Here is a 17,461-nt window from a genome sequence, read left to right on the forward strand (position 1 = left end):
ATTTTTCTCCTTTTCCACAAAGGCCCTGTTATTAAATTCCAGTTAGACTGAGGTATCTGACAGGAAAAAAATAAGCAGCTCATTCCCCTGTGCCCATTGGTATCTTTTTCCCAAAGTTAAAGCTAATGAAGAATTTCATTAATATGAAACTCCAGAACACCAAATTTGAATCATCACTGTAAACCTGGAAAAGGGAAGGAATTTTACAGAAAATTCCTCCATTCTCAGTGGAAATATAATATGCTGAAAAGCATGACCACGAAGTCTAAGCATTGTTAAGGAATCTGTCTGGCTGTGGATGGAGTAAGGATAAGTCTGACTGAGGTGCAGTAAACTTTCCTCACTGGAGTAGTTAGGGTGCTATGCTTTCAATTTGCGACTAAGGCAGCACTGATAACATTGTTTAATCTATTGTTGAGCAGTGCTTGCACAGCATCGAGGCTTCCTCATTTCTCACACTGCTCTAAGGGGCATCCCATGCCATGTGATGTCATGCTCAAATAAAAACTACAAATTCCATTTTTCCAAAGCTTGGAGATTGTCTGGGTGGGGGACTGGGTGTGGGAGGTAGTGAGTGACTGCCTTTGTATCCTTTTTAAAATAAAAAATTAATCTTTTCTTCACTTACTGAACCATTCTTAGCTCACAGGTTTTATTACTTTCCCTCTTCTGATTCTCTTTCCCATTCTGCTGGTGAGCAGAGAAGTTGACTGGGTGCTTAAATGCTGGTTGGGGTCAATTTTCTACCCTCCAAAAGGTACCCAAAAAGGAAAGAAAAGAAAAGTGACAATGATAATTGTTCAAAATCTTAAAAAAAAAAAACCAACAAAAAACCCACAGAAGAAATCCAAAAGCTATTTACTATTGTCCATTTATATTTAAGTTGGTTGTCCAAAAACAACATAAGTAATTTCTTCTTATTCAATTAAGACATATTTATAATGCTCTATGAGTTACTACACTGTAATTGGCATTGCATCTCTCCTTCTAGTTGAACCCTTAAAAGTCCTTTCAGGTATTAATTTGAGACAGAGCACTCTTATTTAACAGCTAAAAGAGTGGAAACAGAAAATAAACAAGCCTGGGGACAACAAGGATCTCGCACTTGAGCTATAAGCGTTTTCAGATAAAGGTAATGTTTGGCATAACTCTTACTTTCCTCAGCATCTCTTTTCCCCTTCCTCACTCTGCTGCTTTTCCAACAAGGTAAGATAAGGTCATACCACGTTTAGCAACCTTAATCAAAAAGCAGCCCATACTAACTGGCACTTTTTCACACCTTTTTTTTTTTTGCTATACCTCTCTTCCCACCCCCTCATTTTTTTCACACAGTATTTAAGGCAGTTAAAGATTAAATTATTTGAATGTCAGACTTGAAAGGTAAAATACTCCAGTTTGCTACAATTTTTTTTCTCTATAGCAAGTGCGGATGAATGAAAAGGGAATAAATGACACAGTAGTCCTTTCATACCCCCTTCTTCTTTCAAGAGCATTCCTTTTTATTTCCCTCACTTTCAATTCAACCCATTCACAAAGGATTAGCATAACACATCTTTTTATGCTTGTAAGGGTTACAGCTGTAATCGCCTCACCTCATCCCTTTACTTAGAAATCCTGTCTCCAGAGGAGTAATTCGATTACTCACAACAATCCAACTTTTGCCTAACCAAATAGGAATTCATTATAATGCTGTGCTGCTTCATCAGTTTACTATGAGTGGATGGGAAAAAATATAGCAAAATGAATAGCTGGTGTGAAAGGAAGAAAGCAATTGTCGGCTAACAAAAGGCTACCAACAAAAGGCAGGATGACAAGCAGAAATTCTAAGTCCCATGGGCAGGGAAGCCCCCAAACTACTAATGACCTGTAGCTTTTAGAAGTCTTGGGTTTCAAATAGGTATGAAAACTTTGTAAATCGATGAGAACACCTGAGTGCTTCAATCTAACTGGTCTTTACCAGGCACTGGGCAAGTGTGGGTAAAAACCTGAGGCAGAGCTTTTCCACCTGCTGAAGAATCACCATCATCCTCTGTTGGTGAAAAAGATATTCATGCTAGTCCTTACAATGGCTTTTCTTCTAAGATTCAAAAATGTACATGAAGTAATCTTGGCTGCATACTGCTTCAAAGTAAAACTAGTACTATCCTTAGCAACTGACAGTGGATAAGGATAAAAGAAAATATAATAATGAGGACAACTGGCATCTCCAAATGACTTCCAGTTGTCCATATGCCCACAAGCACAAATCTAAGAAAAGCTCATGCTGATTGTGGCACAGAAGGACAGCACTTGGGGCAGAAGCACAGATGCCAGGATCATGCCTTCTATTTAGAAGTAGAATATTTTATTTTATTTTGTATTATTTCTGTAGAGTGATTTAAAATGCCCAGATATAATGAGGCAAGTTCTCAGGGGCAACATTTGTTTTGCCAAAGGTTTAGGAGCATTAGGATATAGCTGACAAATCTTTAGCTGTTAGACTGGCTTAGGTTGGTTTTCAGCTTTTGGAGCCCAAAACTATCTTCTTGACCTTTATTTTTACAGATTCCTAAGGATTTCAACACAGCATATGGGCAGCATTAAGGGCATTAAGGATTTATAAATGCACATCATCATTATAAAAACATTCGAAGTCCAAAATATACTTGGGGTTAAATGGAATACATGTATTACTCATGGTCAAATTAAATATTGATGTGTTCCCGTCTGCATTAAAAAGAACAAAAGAAATTTTTTTTTTTTTACAGTAGCCATATGAAGAAAACATTCCAGATAAGAAGAAAGCAGTTCACTGCATTTACTTGAGTCTGATTTCTTTTTAAGCTGGAATTTCTTTTTACTTAAAGTTGCTGCTCTTTTACATTCTTCTAGGCAGTTAACCTTTATTGCGATGTGTGTGTACTTTACAGTGACTGGAAATCAATAATAATTTTGATACCAAGCCCTTTTTGTCTTGAAAAACTTAAAATATCCCTAAGACAGCATATTTCTTCAATACTACTCATGGGAATTTACTAATAATTACATTGTTAGATGTGAGTGGAGAAATTGAGTACGTGAAGTGAAAGCCAAACTTTAAAATGAAAAAAAGTCCTCAGAGCACAGGAAAAACTGTCAGTTATTGTTACTGTGCAAATTTTTGTTCAACATATACTTGACTGTAAATAACCATGTTCACTCTACACAGGCAAAGTGTCTGTATTCTTTCTCTTTATTCCATAGTTAAAAATCAGAGAAAAGCAATTCCCCAATAAAGATCTCTTACTCTGATCCTAAAGAGACTTCCAGTTCCAAGAGAGAAATCTACAGCTGCTCAGAGAGATGGAGCAAGATCCAGAATCCAGCCTTGAATCGATAAGACTCCTCAAAAAATACAGCAAATTGTTCAGGTACATGAACACACGTTTCGTTTTGCCTCCTGACACTTTTTGATTCACCATTGTTTATTTGCTGAAACTGAATTTACAATACTAATTTTTATATGGGCATGTCATTTAAGAAATTAATAACCCTGTTTGCAGAAAAGCAGCTCTGATACACTGTGCAGAGAGCTCAGGCATGGTTAGGCAATACTGCATATCCTGATGGTAGCTAGACCTTTCTCTTCAATAGCGAGCTCTCACAAGAAAAGTTGAAATACCTTACATTAAACTGGGCAGTAATAATAATAAAATGGAAGAGAGAGTGGAAAGGCCTCAGTAGAAATATGAAACCATGCATTATTGCAAATGACCTACCCCAAACCAGAAAAACACCCTCCAAGTGGCTTAACCAAGATAAAAATATGTTGTGGAACTGTAAATATCACAAGGCAGCCATCATGCTTACAGATAGAAGACTGGATAGTGTTCATTAGGGTGATAATTTTTTTCTCTTTGCTGTAAAACAGCTAGTTAGACACTTAATAAGGAGTCAAAAACTACAAGTTCACAAAATGAATGTGACACAAACAACAGCAGAGTACAAAAATAATTGATAGTATCTGATCTCATAAAAAATTAATTTAAAACACAATAGCCAATACAAAGCTGACAGAAGAAATGTATATTACATCTGTACTTAGCTTCCATTTTAGGGATGTTTTATTTATGCTTCTGTCTTGAACACTTATACCGCAGTATTAATTGGTTCCAACTACCTTAGGTGGCTACATCTTGAGAAGGAAGAGAAAAAGATAAAAGACTTACAGTCAGCTTATTCTTCATGATTGTATTTCCCCTTTAGCCTAACAAATGTTAAGACAATTTGTTGCTAATCCGACGTTTCTTCTTATGTCATCTCCAGCTATAGCAATGACAAAATTTGGCATGATGAAATACTTCAGCATGGGATAGGAATCAAGAAGCTTCCATACATGGCTGAATGGAGTATGCAGTACAGCTGATATGTTTTGCTTTTGGCAAGAAGTTCAAGCAAGCAAGTAAAATGTGGAAGGAATTGAAGATATTTTGCCATCAGATAAAAAGCAGCTGTCACTTGATCTTAAGAGTTGTGAGAAACTAGTCAAGCGTCTTGTTCATCATAAGATGTTGGACACGTCCTCAGTTTTAACAAATTTTGTAGCAATCAGGGCTCCCTTGTTCTGGCAGTATGACCCCACCTCAGCAGTGACATGAGCTACATCCTGCAGTCAGGTCCCTATTTCAGGTCCGCTGTGTGGGCCCAGCTATTCACAACGCGCTGGTTAACAAGTTCACTCACCAACTCTTCAGGCCAGCTGTGGCAGGCAAGGCACTACACTCTCACTGTAAGCTCAGGCAGCAGCAGCACCTGCCCAGCTGTTCCTCTACTCCTCCAAGCTATAGGCATCAGTTCATGCAAAAGCCTGACAACTTGGTTCAGGTCCAGTGCAACAGCACTATGTGCCTACCATTGATCACATTATGTTTCGACTTATTCAAGCACCACACATCCCACTGCCAGCAAAGAAAATTGTTCTACCTAAGTATAAGTTTGCACTCATCTAAATAGTTCAAAGGCCCATTCAAAGGAATGGGTTACTAAAAAAAAAAAAAAAAAAAAAAAAAAAAAAAAAAAAAGAAGTGTAAAAGATTAACAATTTGGAAAAATACTTCCTGACGGTTCTGTTTTGTGGGTGGAATTTCACCACTACTAAAGGGACATCCAGGAAGTTGTTGCTCAATACTCTACATGCACAAACTGAAAAACTCACTTTCTGAGTCTGAGAAAACTCTACAGTTCTGTTTGAATTAAATCTGCATTAGTAAAGCTATTTGACTTGGCTTAGTAAAATGATGTCTCATAACATATGCTGAGTAAGCAATACGCTTTTAATACAAAGGCAACCAAATTATCAGATTTCAAATTTGGACAAGCATATAATGAAATTCAGTTTTCCATGAGCAGCAGCTGAGTGAGCTGTGGTTCTTTGGGTTGCAGAAAAGAAGGCTCAGGGGGACTCCACCATTCTATACAACTATCTGAAAAGAGGTTGTAATGAGCTGGGAGTGGTCTCTTCTCCCAGGTAACAAGTGGGAAAGTGACAGAATGGCCTCAATTTGTGCCAGGGGAGGTAGTTGTATTGGGCACTAGGAAAAATTTATTTACTGAAAAGGTGGTCAAGCATTGGAACAGGGTGCCCAGGGAGAAATGGTGGAATCACCATCCCTGAAAATGTTCAAAAAAACCTGCAGATATGGCACCAGGGATACAGTTCAGTGGGTTGAAATCTTAGATATTTTTACCAACCTTAACATGACTGGTCTCTCAGTTACTATACTGCCAATGACCTATCATAGAGAGAGGTTTTCTAAATTATGTTCAAAAGCAAAATAAGAACTTGGTAGATTTATAAATATGTAGTGAGTGCTGCAAACAGTCAGTAGCCCTTCCCATCTCAGTGTACAGCATGATCTAGGCTGAAACATGCAAGCAGTTGGTAGCAGCCATGGCACATTCCACAGTTCAGGTTACTGATCAAAAATCTTATCTAACCACAATGGTTAATGTCTGACTGCTTTCATCGGGACTTTGAGCATAATTCCTCAAAAGACAGTAACCTGAAAAATCAACCTTCTTATCTGATATGTATAGCAGAATTTTCTGTAAATGAATGAGTAGGAAAGGAAATACATACAGCAATTTTCATCTTTGATCCCATTTGAGATATAGACGATAGAGCTTCCTTCTAGATGTTTCACTGAGCAGATGAAGCACCCAGTACCCAGGTTTCACAGTACAGTAGTTAAAAGGCTTTAAACCAGGACAAAGAATGATAACTCTTTTTCTCACAGGTGTACAAAAGGAAGTGCTATGAAAGATGAACACATGGATGTAAAATTCTGTATAAATATTATGGTTCAATGATTTCAAGAAGAACGGAAACTAACTAACAAAATTTCAAAATTTTGGAATACTATCAGGTAACAGGCTCTTCAGGATTAAATCTTTATGAACTACCAGAAATGAAAAACACTAAAGAACTGTGAAAAAATCTGCTTACATTTGCAGAAAATAATTACAGAATGTTGAAATACCAGTCCTTATAAAATTTGTTACAAAATTCTACAGGATGTAGGACCATAATTTCAAAAAAGAAAAGGCAAACTCAATTCAGCAAAGTCTGTGAAATAAGAAACAAATCAAAAGTTAATTTGAGATTTGCTTGGGTTTCTATTGTAATGGGTTAATGAAACAAGCAAATTCACACAATCCGGATGGTGTTAGTGTACTTAAAAATTAAGATTCACATTCAAAAATGCCTGCACTGTGCAAATCAATGCCTTCCATAAGCTGAGTCAATTTGAATGCCAATTACAGTAATTGTAGAATCCTATCCCTTCTCTCTCTGATATAGAAAAAGGATCATCTGCTGCCAAAAGCATGGATACAGCAGTAAAATCTCTTTCAACAGTTCTGGCCAATAGTCAACAATTTGATTTTTCTGTCATTACCTAATAATCCTAAGAATAAGACATACAACCAGGATACACATCTTTATATCAGAAGAGTGTTGGATGGAAGGGACACTGTCACCTAATGCTATCTGAGCCCACTGTAGAACCTTGGGGGTCTCCAACCAGATTCTGTTACACTCATTACAACCCTCTGGAATCTGCCATTCAGACAGTTCTCAATCCACATCACTGTCCACTCATCCAGTCCTGAGTTTGCCAATGAGTATATTGTGAGACAGTGTCGAGGTAGGTAACATCTGCTGCTCTCCCCTTAACCATCAAGGTAGTTGCTTCATTGTAGAAGGTTGGTCAAGCATGATTTACCTTTAGAGAATCCATGTTTACTACTCCTGATTATTCATTTTCTTGTCATTCATGTGGAGAGAGGGGTTCCATCACCTTTCCAAGGTCTGAGGTGAAGCTGACTAGACAGTACTTCCCTGGATCCTCCTTGCCCTTTCTGAAGACTGGGATGACATTTGCTTTCTTCCAGTCCTCAGGTAGCTCTCCTGATCTTCATGACCTTTCAAAGATGATTATGAGTGGCCGAGCCCTTCTTATTGTCTTTTAACACCCTTGACCTTCCTTGTTTCATTTCAACTTACTCAGACAGCCTGTCTATATTCATTCCAAGTGGCCTGACCATTTTTCCATCTCCTGTGTATTTTCTGCTAATGTTTGAGTAATGACAGGAGTTCTTTATTCACCATGCAGGTCTCTTGTTCCCTTTGGCAGATTTCTTATTCATTAGGATGCATCATTCTTGAGCCTGGAGAAATGGCAAATTCAGGAACCCAGTAGCATGAGGGATACAGAGAGCGAATGTGACTCCTGTTTTCCATCAGTACATGAGGAGCTGGTTTCATTGTCACATTTTCATGATTCTGTGAAGTGTGCAGATGTAACCTTTTTGCTACCATATTCACTTTTACCATACACTGCCATTCTAATTTTATTTGAATGTTATGATGGCATAAGTACCCATTCTTCACCAGGGCAGGAAGTCTTCCGATTTAATTTCCCACACTGTGAAAATTATGACATATAAGTGAGGGTTTACCTTAAACTTACCCATTAACCACCTCATTATGCTGCCTCTGAGCTTTACACTGCATTTCAACTGCCCATATAAATCAGTTTTGGGCAATCTGTTTTCCAGCATAAGAAGCAGGTCTGGCATAACTGGATGTCCTATAATCTTGCTTCAGTGCTGACAATGTGACAGCAATTTAGGAATGTATTATTCAGGGCAGTATCCTGCAGTTTTATGGCAGGAAGGGCATGAGAGTAGGGCATGGATACTAGATGTGGAGATGACAAAATGCCCAAGTTTTGTAGCCATACACAGAGTGACAGCAACTAATGTACAATAGATATTTACTTTTATTTGAACACCAGAGGCCTCTTTATTTCAGACATGCTGCTTTAACATCCTAAATACTTTATTGGCTTTTGCTCTTCCTTGCATGCCTTTGATATTAACTCTGGTGTTTTCAAAAAGTATGCTGGTGAAGTAGCATTGCTGTTGTCACAAATTTCAGTAGTGTAGCATCAGCACAGACTACTGCCTAAGGTTATTTTCCACCACAGCAAGTTTAGAGCAGGACCTCTTTTTCCCCTGTACTAATGGCCTGGCCAATCTCTTGGCAGAGGGGCTGAAACAGTCAATAATATGTAGTCTGCTTACATATGTTTGAGTAACCAATACTCAGTCATCAGCAAAGAGCAAGTAACACAAGTTAGGAGAAATGGGACCTCTGATTTAATGCTCAGGTTAAATAGTCTGGTATCTATATGGTACTGAATGTGGTTATCTTTCCTGTTAACTCGACAAAGCAGACATTAAACAGAAATGTCAAGGAATAAAATGTATTTTGTGACCTCTTTGACAGTAAAGGGTTATGGAAGTACATCCTGATCGAGAACCTTCATCACTGTGCAGCATGGAGTATATTCCCAGTCCTTTCCAAACTGCTGAATTCACACAAAAGCCTCCAGACACTTTCTAAGTTGACAGCATTGAAAACCACACACAGGACTGTAATTCTGTTCCCTAGGCTTTGAATTCACCTGGCCACAAAAATTGTTCTAACACTGCCTGTAACTACCTCCTGCTGCGACAGACAGATGTGTAATAACCACATTATTTCTAGAAAGATCATCCTGCCTACAAGGTCCATCTGTAAGCCCTTCCAGCTGGCATCTTTCCAAAAATAGCCTAGTTAGTACACAACTTCCCACTAGAGCAGCTTAGCGTGAGCTCCTGAACTTCAGAGCCATCATCTCCTTCTGCAGCTGACAAAGCATCAGTCTCTGTATTTGAATAATTTGGCAGCAGTGCCAATCAACCATACTGACTTGCTCTGCAACACATTGGAGTGTTTAGGAAGCGCTACTACACTTGGCAATGCTGCTCCTTGCTTCTAGATGACTTTCTGTAGAACTTGACTTAGAGTTCTGTCAGAGATGACATGCACATAGTTTAATAAACCTTTGTAAAGTTCTTGACAACAAAAGGTGGGACTTCTTTCCATTTAGTTAAAAGCATTCAATCAGATACAGAGAAACACGGTGTTGCTGATTTCAGGGTCTTAAATTGTATTAATGAAAGTAAATAAGCACATTTCTGATTTAGATGTTGCTGAATTTCTTTTGCATTCTTTGTGCACCATTCTTTCCTGATGTAAAGCTCTTGTGTCCTTCCTGTCCAGGTGCACAGTGAGCAGCCTTACTGCTAAAATATGTTTTATCTTCTATCCAGAATATCTCAGTGTTAGGCAGCTGTTAATGCAAGAATGAATAATTGCAAAGATTACTTCCTCTGTGGTAAGATGTTGCATACTGTCTGTGCTGACATGCTTGCCAATGAAAAGAAAGTGTCATTCTGGCTGAAGAGTACAGTGTACATATAAACACAATTTACAATTCCTAGAGACTGCTTTCTCCTTCTTTCTTGAAAAGAGTGCTGTCCCTTCAAAGGGCTGCTCTTCATTTCATCACACATGAGCCAAATTCTCGTCGCTCCGAGGCTGAACATGCCCATGAGATGCCTGCGACAGGCTGATAGAGGCAGCAATCTCTGCCTGATCTGCCTCACACACTCTTCAACTCGAGGCATTGCAAGAGGCCAGTTCAGCCAATGGTAGAATTAATCACAATAGAAAATGAAAGTGTACACAGGCTGCCTGTGTGAAAAGGGGTTAATGCGACCAGTCCCATCAGGGGATGATAGAGTTTATCTTCTATAAACACTTCTAATTTTACAATGACCCAAAGCAGGTAAACATGTTAGAAAAGACAAATGAGAGATGGTGAAAGAACAGTAAGAAAAGAGGAGCTAAAATATACCCCTGCACCCAGCAGTATTAGCAAAAAGTACTTATAAATGCGCGTCTATTATATGCGGAATGAAAGATTTTCAATTGCAGTTAAAAATCTAATGAGCTTTGTAAAAACTCTTAATTTCTAGCTTTATGTCTCCATATTTTCTGAAATGGATGCAAAACACTCAATGCCCATATTCTGATTAATGAAATAATATTAATAATAGGTGAAGAGACCTAATAAACCAGGCATAAAAAAATAAAAACGCATATATGCTAAGATGCTGATCCTTGTAATGTATCAACATTCTCCCTCTAATATTTAAATATAAACTAGAATACTCTACCTGAATTCTTACTTCTAAAATTCTCATTCCTTAGAAAATCTTTAAGTTTGCTAAGATTTTTTATCTTTGTGCATACATGAAAATACTCACATTATAGGTTTTGTGTCTGGAGGTGTCCCTCACTTAACTGTTTTTTTAATAACTATCATCAAATATTCCATCAAGGGGTCACACCATTTTTTATTTACAACCAAAGGTATTACTTATCAGAACTTGCAGATGTGGTTGCTTGGTGAGCTACTGCCATTTCATACACAAAAGAGAAAAATATGCCATGCTAATGTTCTGTTTCCACCTTTGGAAAGCTCAGCAAGTCAACTAAATTCTCCTCTTTGAGTGATAAAAGACATTATGCAAAAGACCACTGCAGTTTAAACATATTAAATGCTTTTCCTATGAATGAGTGAAAAGAAATGCTGTGACTTATGAAACACCTGCGTTCTTCTCTATATTGCCACTTGGGTCGCCAGCTCCTATTGGGATGGTACAGCTCAAAGTCATTGTAGCAGCATTGATCCAAACATAAAAACAACAGCGAGAGAAAATTCCTTTTAGATACATTTAGCATCTGACATATTCCCTTCATTTGTGCATTAATTGGTAACAGACATTTTTGAGCATCCTGCAACAGGAGGTGATTTAACTTTCACAAATTTCCCTAAGAGCAGAAACATCATCAGGAGCAATTTCAAGGAAATAATTATGGTCTAGACAGATTTATGACTTCTAAAGACCTAATCCAAAGCACATTAATGTCAGTGGAAGGACTCCCATTGACATCAAAGGCCTTTGGATCAATCCCCAACTGCTGTGGGAATGAATTCAGAGCAGTAATGATGGTGGACTAAATGCACACTTGGAGTTGAAATGTTACCACCCAGACCTCTTTATTCCTCAAATCAGATTAAAAAGTCATTTTCTGCCATTTCACAATTACTTCCAGATGCGCATCATCTCAAATGGCATTTTCATCCATCTGTATGAACCAAACATGCATAGAGATAGAGAGGTTCTATATTGTCTGAACTAATAGCACAAATGAAAACCACGAGGGAAAATAATGTTGGAATTGATGAAGTTTTTGTTTTAAATGTGGACTGAGAAACACTGGACTTCATTTATTCTCTCTAACTACTTTGTGATAGAGCTGCCAGGTTCACCACTTCTTTATTTACTGCCACAGTAGATTTCTTCTAATTAAATTTTCAATATTTTTCTCTAGCCCACTAAGCAAAACAAAAGAATACACACGAATCCGTGTTAGCCTCAAACTTGGCAGCCTGAAAACTGTCAAAAATGTCAGCTTCGTATACTCTGCTTTATAACAGCTCTGCTGTCCCTTCTGTCCTCTTAAATGTATATTTACATGCTAAATAATTTGAAACATCACTGTTCTCTCACCATGTTAGTCCAGTTTCACTCCCTTAGCAGTCGGTAACATTCTAGACTGTAAAATGAAGTGCTGATGTTGTGTGTGAGTGGAAACCCATTCAAAGTTTCACATAGTCAAACTCAGCTCCAGGATATGACAGATCAGTCACCAACATCATCTATTACTCTGAAGTGCACACGCCTGCTATTTACTTCAGTTTATCAATACTTTGGTTAGGCAGGTTTGGTTATCATGTATTCATTCTGATATGTGCATGCTATGAACTACTCAATGGTCTCAAGTTTTTCCAGGACATCTAAATTAGACAATAGGAAAAATTTCTTCATGGAAAGAGTTGTAAAGCATTAGAACAGGCTGCCCAGAGAAGTGGCAGAGTCACCATCCCTGGAAGCATTCAAAAAACATGTGGGTATGGCACCTGTGGATGTGGTTTGGTGGTGGACATGGTGGATAAGTTGACGGTTGGACTTGGTGATCTTAGGGATCTTTTCCAACTCTAACAGTCCTATGATTCCACAGTTGAAATCTGCCTTACTAAGCTAGTATTAGGAAGTTCAGGACTTTCTTTAGGAAATGATATATAACAGATTTTTTTTTTATCAAATAACACATATTTCCTAACTCCATCTTTCCATTCCTATTGAATATCTGACCTGTTATCTCATCCCCTGCACTCTTCTCTGCTCTTCAAAAACAAGATTTTTTTGTTTATCCTTCTTCACTTACTATGTGTGGGAAACCAGATTATTAGTGACTGGGTAATCCTACTATCCAGATTCAAAAATTAACAAGGTATTGAACAATTCAATGTTATTAGGGGAAAAAAATACACTGGTCATTGGTTACTGAGAGTTTCTGGATGAGAAGGGGATTCAGCTAAACAGAGGAAGGCAGTATAGGTTAACAGTGTCCAAGGAATTAAAATTGTTCATAGTTAATATATTTTCTGGGCTATATCTCCAACTGGAAATGGTGCTTTAGGTATGCTGTACTTACCACCTGTGGTACAAGGAATTATTTTTAACATTATTTCAACTTGCTTTCCTCAAGAATCAAAGCTTATGCAAACAGACTGTGTACATGTCTGTAACATTTCATATTCCTTCATCACATCTAATAACTTGGCCTCGCCAATTGGTTCCACTGTGCAGAAGGGCAAAAGTTACTCATTAAGCTCCCACAAGTGCCATGGAAGTAGGTGCCTAGGAAAAGGGGCAATCCTACTGTTAGTCTAATTAAGGACCATCAAAGAATCACAGGCCTTCATCCTTCAGCTGCAAGTACTCAGGAAGCTACTTTTTAAATAGGGGCTGCTCCAGTATTTTCTACCATGAAAAATTAACTCAGTGTATTTCAGTACACCAGACACTAGTATGTCTCTCTGTTTACTCAAAAGCATTTTTTCAAGGCACACCAAGAAGGAGCAGAAACATTCTTTAGTCATGATTTGGCACCATCTTTCAGATGATCTGACACTTCTGTGCATTTGTTATCAGAAGTACAGGACAGCACTGCACTTGGAATATACAGACCAAAAAAGTACAAGTGCTTCAATTTAAATTTGTTGGCTTCTGTTAGTTTAACACCAATAAACCAAGTATTCCATCAATTCCCAAAGGTAGAAGGCAACCTTGGAAATCATAGGAGTGAAATCCATAATGCATTAAAATACATGGAAAGCATGCTGCTAGGGAATTGTCCCCCCCATCCAAAAAATTAGTTAGGGATGAATTTCTGTCATATTTTTTCCATCTTTACGTCTTATTGGTGTGAATATTCGCAGTAGATGAAGCAGATCCTTGAACAAGATAGAAATAAGAAGATAGAAATAACTTTGCTGGTAATACTGAACTTCACTACCAAGGAGATTTTTTTTCTTAATGTGCACCATTTCTGTTGTTCCTCCCTACTCCCTTCCAACACAGCTTTTTAAAATTTTTAATGTCTTTTCAACACGTTCAAGGCAAAATTCAGTTTGGCCACCTGTAGGCTGCTTCAAGTCACAAGACATGACACAGAACTACACACTACATTTATAATGGAATACATAGTTTAGACAATTTCCCAGATTTTAAACAGGTAGATTTGCTTTACTGGAGTGCATTAGGTAAGGTGAGACAGTTCCTTTTTCCTATGAAAATATCACAAATATAACCAGACATTTCCTACACCAATAATTCAATGTGATCTTACACACTACAGAAAACCAAACAAACAAATCAGGGCAACCAGATGAGCATACACATAAACCAGTATATTAAGTATACTTTTCTTCGAATATAACATATTATGGTATTATTATTATGATGAAAACATGGGAAAAAATCAGTATGAACTGTGAAAAAATACTTTAGAATACCAGCATAACTCATTTGAGAAATGTGAATGTACATAATGTGTACACAACGTACACAATATGACTCTGAAATGATGATTCCTTATTAAATGTATTCCTGCAGAGGAAGAGAAAGCATTTGTTCCTAGTGTTGCCTCCCCCTGCAATTCACAGGCAAAAAGCCAGCAATTAAAATAAGTCAGAGAAAACACTGGTTTTTAGGTCCATTTTCAAGGAATTTAGCACTGATATATCAGGCAACTCAGTTACTTCAGGGAAACCAGTCTTCAATCAGAGTGTCAAGGGCAATATATAAGGCACAAAGGTAACAAACCTCGTACTTATTTTGCCTTTCTTTCAGACTGCAGCCATCAGGGGGAATGTGACTGTTGCAGCAGAGGAAGGTGTATAAGCAACCGCCAAGGGGTCTCTTGCTACCACAACATTGCTTTGAGATTGGGGGAATGCGTGTGGTTAAGCAAAAAATAATTTCCTCATATGACAGGTGAATTCCCCTCCTGTTTTATTATTACTATCCAGAAAATTTATGATGAGAGAGACCATTGTTTTCCCCTTCCACAGTCCTGCAATATTGTGAGTTATTTCTGAGCCTTTCAAACTCTCCCTAGACCCAATACTAGTAATACATGCTTGAGGTACATAAATAATTTTTTATGCAAATACATTTTAATTCAAACATTTAATATTGCCAGGTAAACATAAGAAACATAATGCTGATATACTTTTTACAGAAGACTTAGCTCATGGTTTTAATTTCCTGTTCATATTAGCATACCTCACTTGATGAAAATGCTAACACATATTAAGAAGTACATTTTTTTTCTGGTTTCTCAAGAAAGCATTTGATTGCTACCATCTCATTAGAGACATCACCTTTTCATTTGAACAAGATTTAAATTGAGGGAAGTTATTGAAAAAATGGGGCTGATGTGCCTCTGCAGTGCTTTAATACCTGATTCCTCCTATCTAAAGTTCTTTTTATGCTGAATATCAATATGCAATTAGAAAGAGACAACGTAAGTGCTGGGCCTCTGAACAAGACTCTTTGGGCATTTGTAAGCTCCTTGCTTGTTTGGCTGCCAGAGTCTATCAAGCAACTGGCATAATCAAGCCACCAAAACAAGTGGCTATAAATACAGCCAAAGCAAGAGATAACAATAAACAGAACAACCAAGTCCTCGTTTGAAGATGAAACAATGTTTTTGAGTGAGCAGTATGTGATTAACCTGCTGGATTATGGGGTCGACATGATTTATTCTCACAGCTATGCAGTCAGCCCTAGTCCTGGAACTCACTTGCTGTCAGAGAGGAGCTTTTGTCAAATCAACCCTCTCCTACGTCTTGCTAACACTTGGAGGTCTTACTTAGGAAAATTAACTGTCATGTCCTTCATTTAAATTATTTCCACCCCTGCTTGAAAATAATTGTTAGTCTAACAGACAGTTTACCCATGTGCACTTTCTTCTCTCCTGTCCATCTATCTGCTGCCTGCAATGCTTCAGCAGTCTAAAAGCAGATCTTGAAAGCCACAGACAGAAAGTGGGAATAAAGAAGTGTCCTTATTTTGATGAAATTCTGTGTATTGCTAGAACAGTACTCTCTTGGCTCAATACCAAAGAATAAAAAGCAGCAGACCATTACATTTTAACACAATCGAGTGGCTCAAAATAGAGGGATAGTACTGGCTTTGCTTTGAACCTTTAATAGCAGCACCACAATTCATTTAAAAAGCTACTTTGTGAGTGGGGATGAACCTCTTACCTTTTGTAGCTATTCGAACACACTGAGTTTTGGTTTCCTGTTAAGGAAAGAAAAGTAAAGAAAATAGTCAGATCAAGGGCTTTTTCTTGCCCTCCCCACTCCATACATTCATCTTAGATCTACTGATCAGCTGGTACAACCCAATGAATTGGCTCAGGGCTCTGGGCTTAGCAGGGGTGGAGGCTGGGGAATTTTGTCTTGATTGGAATGTATTGTCCAGGATGATAATGTGGAGAACAGGTGTGGGACAGCCCAAATATAGTAAAATTTCAGGTTATTCAAATCAAATGGAAGTCATGCCATAAGAATACAAAGAGAGGATGCAGCAGGAGAAAAAGGGAGGAGTGGCACTCAGATTTATGCCACAGCACAAAAATCCCGAGCTTGTGTTGACCTGAAACAGCAATGTGCAGCAAAGACACATTTGCTCAGCACTGTCTCCAAAATTATGTCTTGCTACATCCTGGCACTCTTAAAGAGTCACCTGAAGCACACAAGCAACATATTCCCTCATGCTTCTGGGTGTGGAATAAGCACAGATGCAGCTCAGATATCCCTCCACACATGACACAGTTAACTACAATCTATATTGTCTGCCCAGGAGACAGTGATTTGACAGCAATGTGCTTCAGAAGATGTTGCACATGCAAAAAAAATTTCTGTGTAATTTACTACTCTCTCCCCTCAAATTTCAAATTGCTGAAGTTTGGTGAGCAATCAAAACAAATTGAATTAAAACAATTTATTTGGTTTTGCACAGTTTGGACAACTTGAACAGACAAGAGTCAATCATAAATGGGATTTCTGACCTTACTGTACAATGCACAGTCATTTTAAAAGAAAACATACTGAAATAGCATAAGGTTGTGTGAGCATAAGGTATTAGATCACTCTAAACAATATTAGCATGTAATTTGAATACATAATAATGACAGTTTCACTCTATAAAATATGCTTACTCTAATCCTCCATCCCTGAATACATCCCCTGGCATCTGTCTCCTCTTGAAGATTCAAAAGCAACAGGTAAAATATGCAGATGCCAGTTTGTAAACACAGCTTGTAAAGTGCTAGCAAAACTCTAAGCTGAGGCACTGTAGGTGTTCAATAAGGATAATTTTTCAATCAAAATGAAAGTCCCACAAAGTTTACTAACATATTCCTACCCATTCTCCCTAGTTACTGGATTTACTTGTCTGTTTCTGTTCAATATGTCCGCGAGGATCAGAGTAACCTCCTCTCAACCCTACCATGTACTTCAGAACCTACTTTACTTCCCTCTGCCTGTTTCAGATCCCACTGGTTTACAGCAAAACATCTGTTTAGATATTCTGCAGTTCAGATGTTATCTTACAACCACTAGAT

General features: G+C 38.0%; 1 protein-coding gene across 7 annotated transcripts in view; it reads right to left on the bottom strand.

Annotated features, from left to right (window-relative positions):
* The window catches only part of PTPRK (protein tyrosine phosphatase receptor type K), a 312,897-nt gene that overhangs the window by 51,280 nt on the left and 244,156 nt on the right, over positions 1-17,461 (bottom strand). For all 7 annotated transcript variants that reach the window (XM_063151154.1, XM_063151149.1, XM_063151153.1 and 4 more), the window contains exon 13: positions 16,098-16,134. In XM_063151154.1, coding sequence (XP_063007224.1) covers positions 16,098-16,134 — 37 coding nt within the window. The remainder of the gene's footprint in view (positions 1-16,097; positions 16,135-17,461) is intronic.

Source organism: Melospiza melodia, chromosome 3 (genome assembly GCF_035770615.1).
Source record: "Melospiza melodia melodia isolate bMelMel2 chromosome 3, bMelMel2.pri, whole genome shotgun sequence".
Lineage (NCBI taxonomy): Eukaryota > Metazoa > Chordata > Aves > Passeriformes > Passerellidae > Melospiza > Melospiza melodia.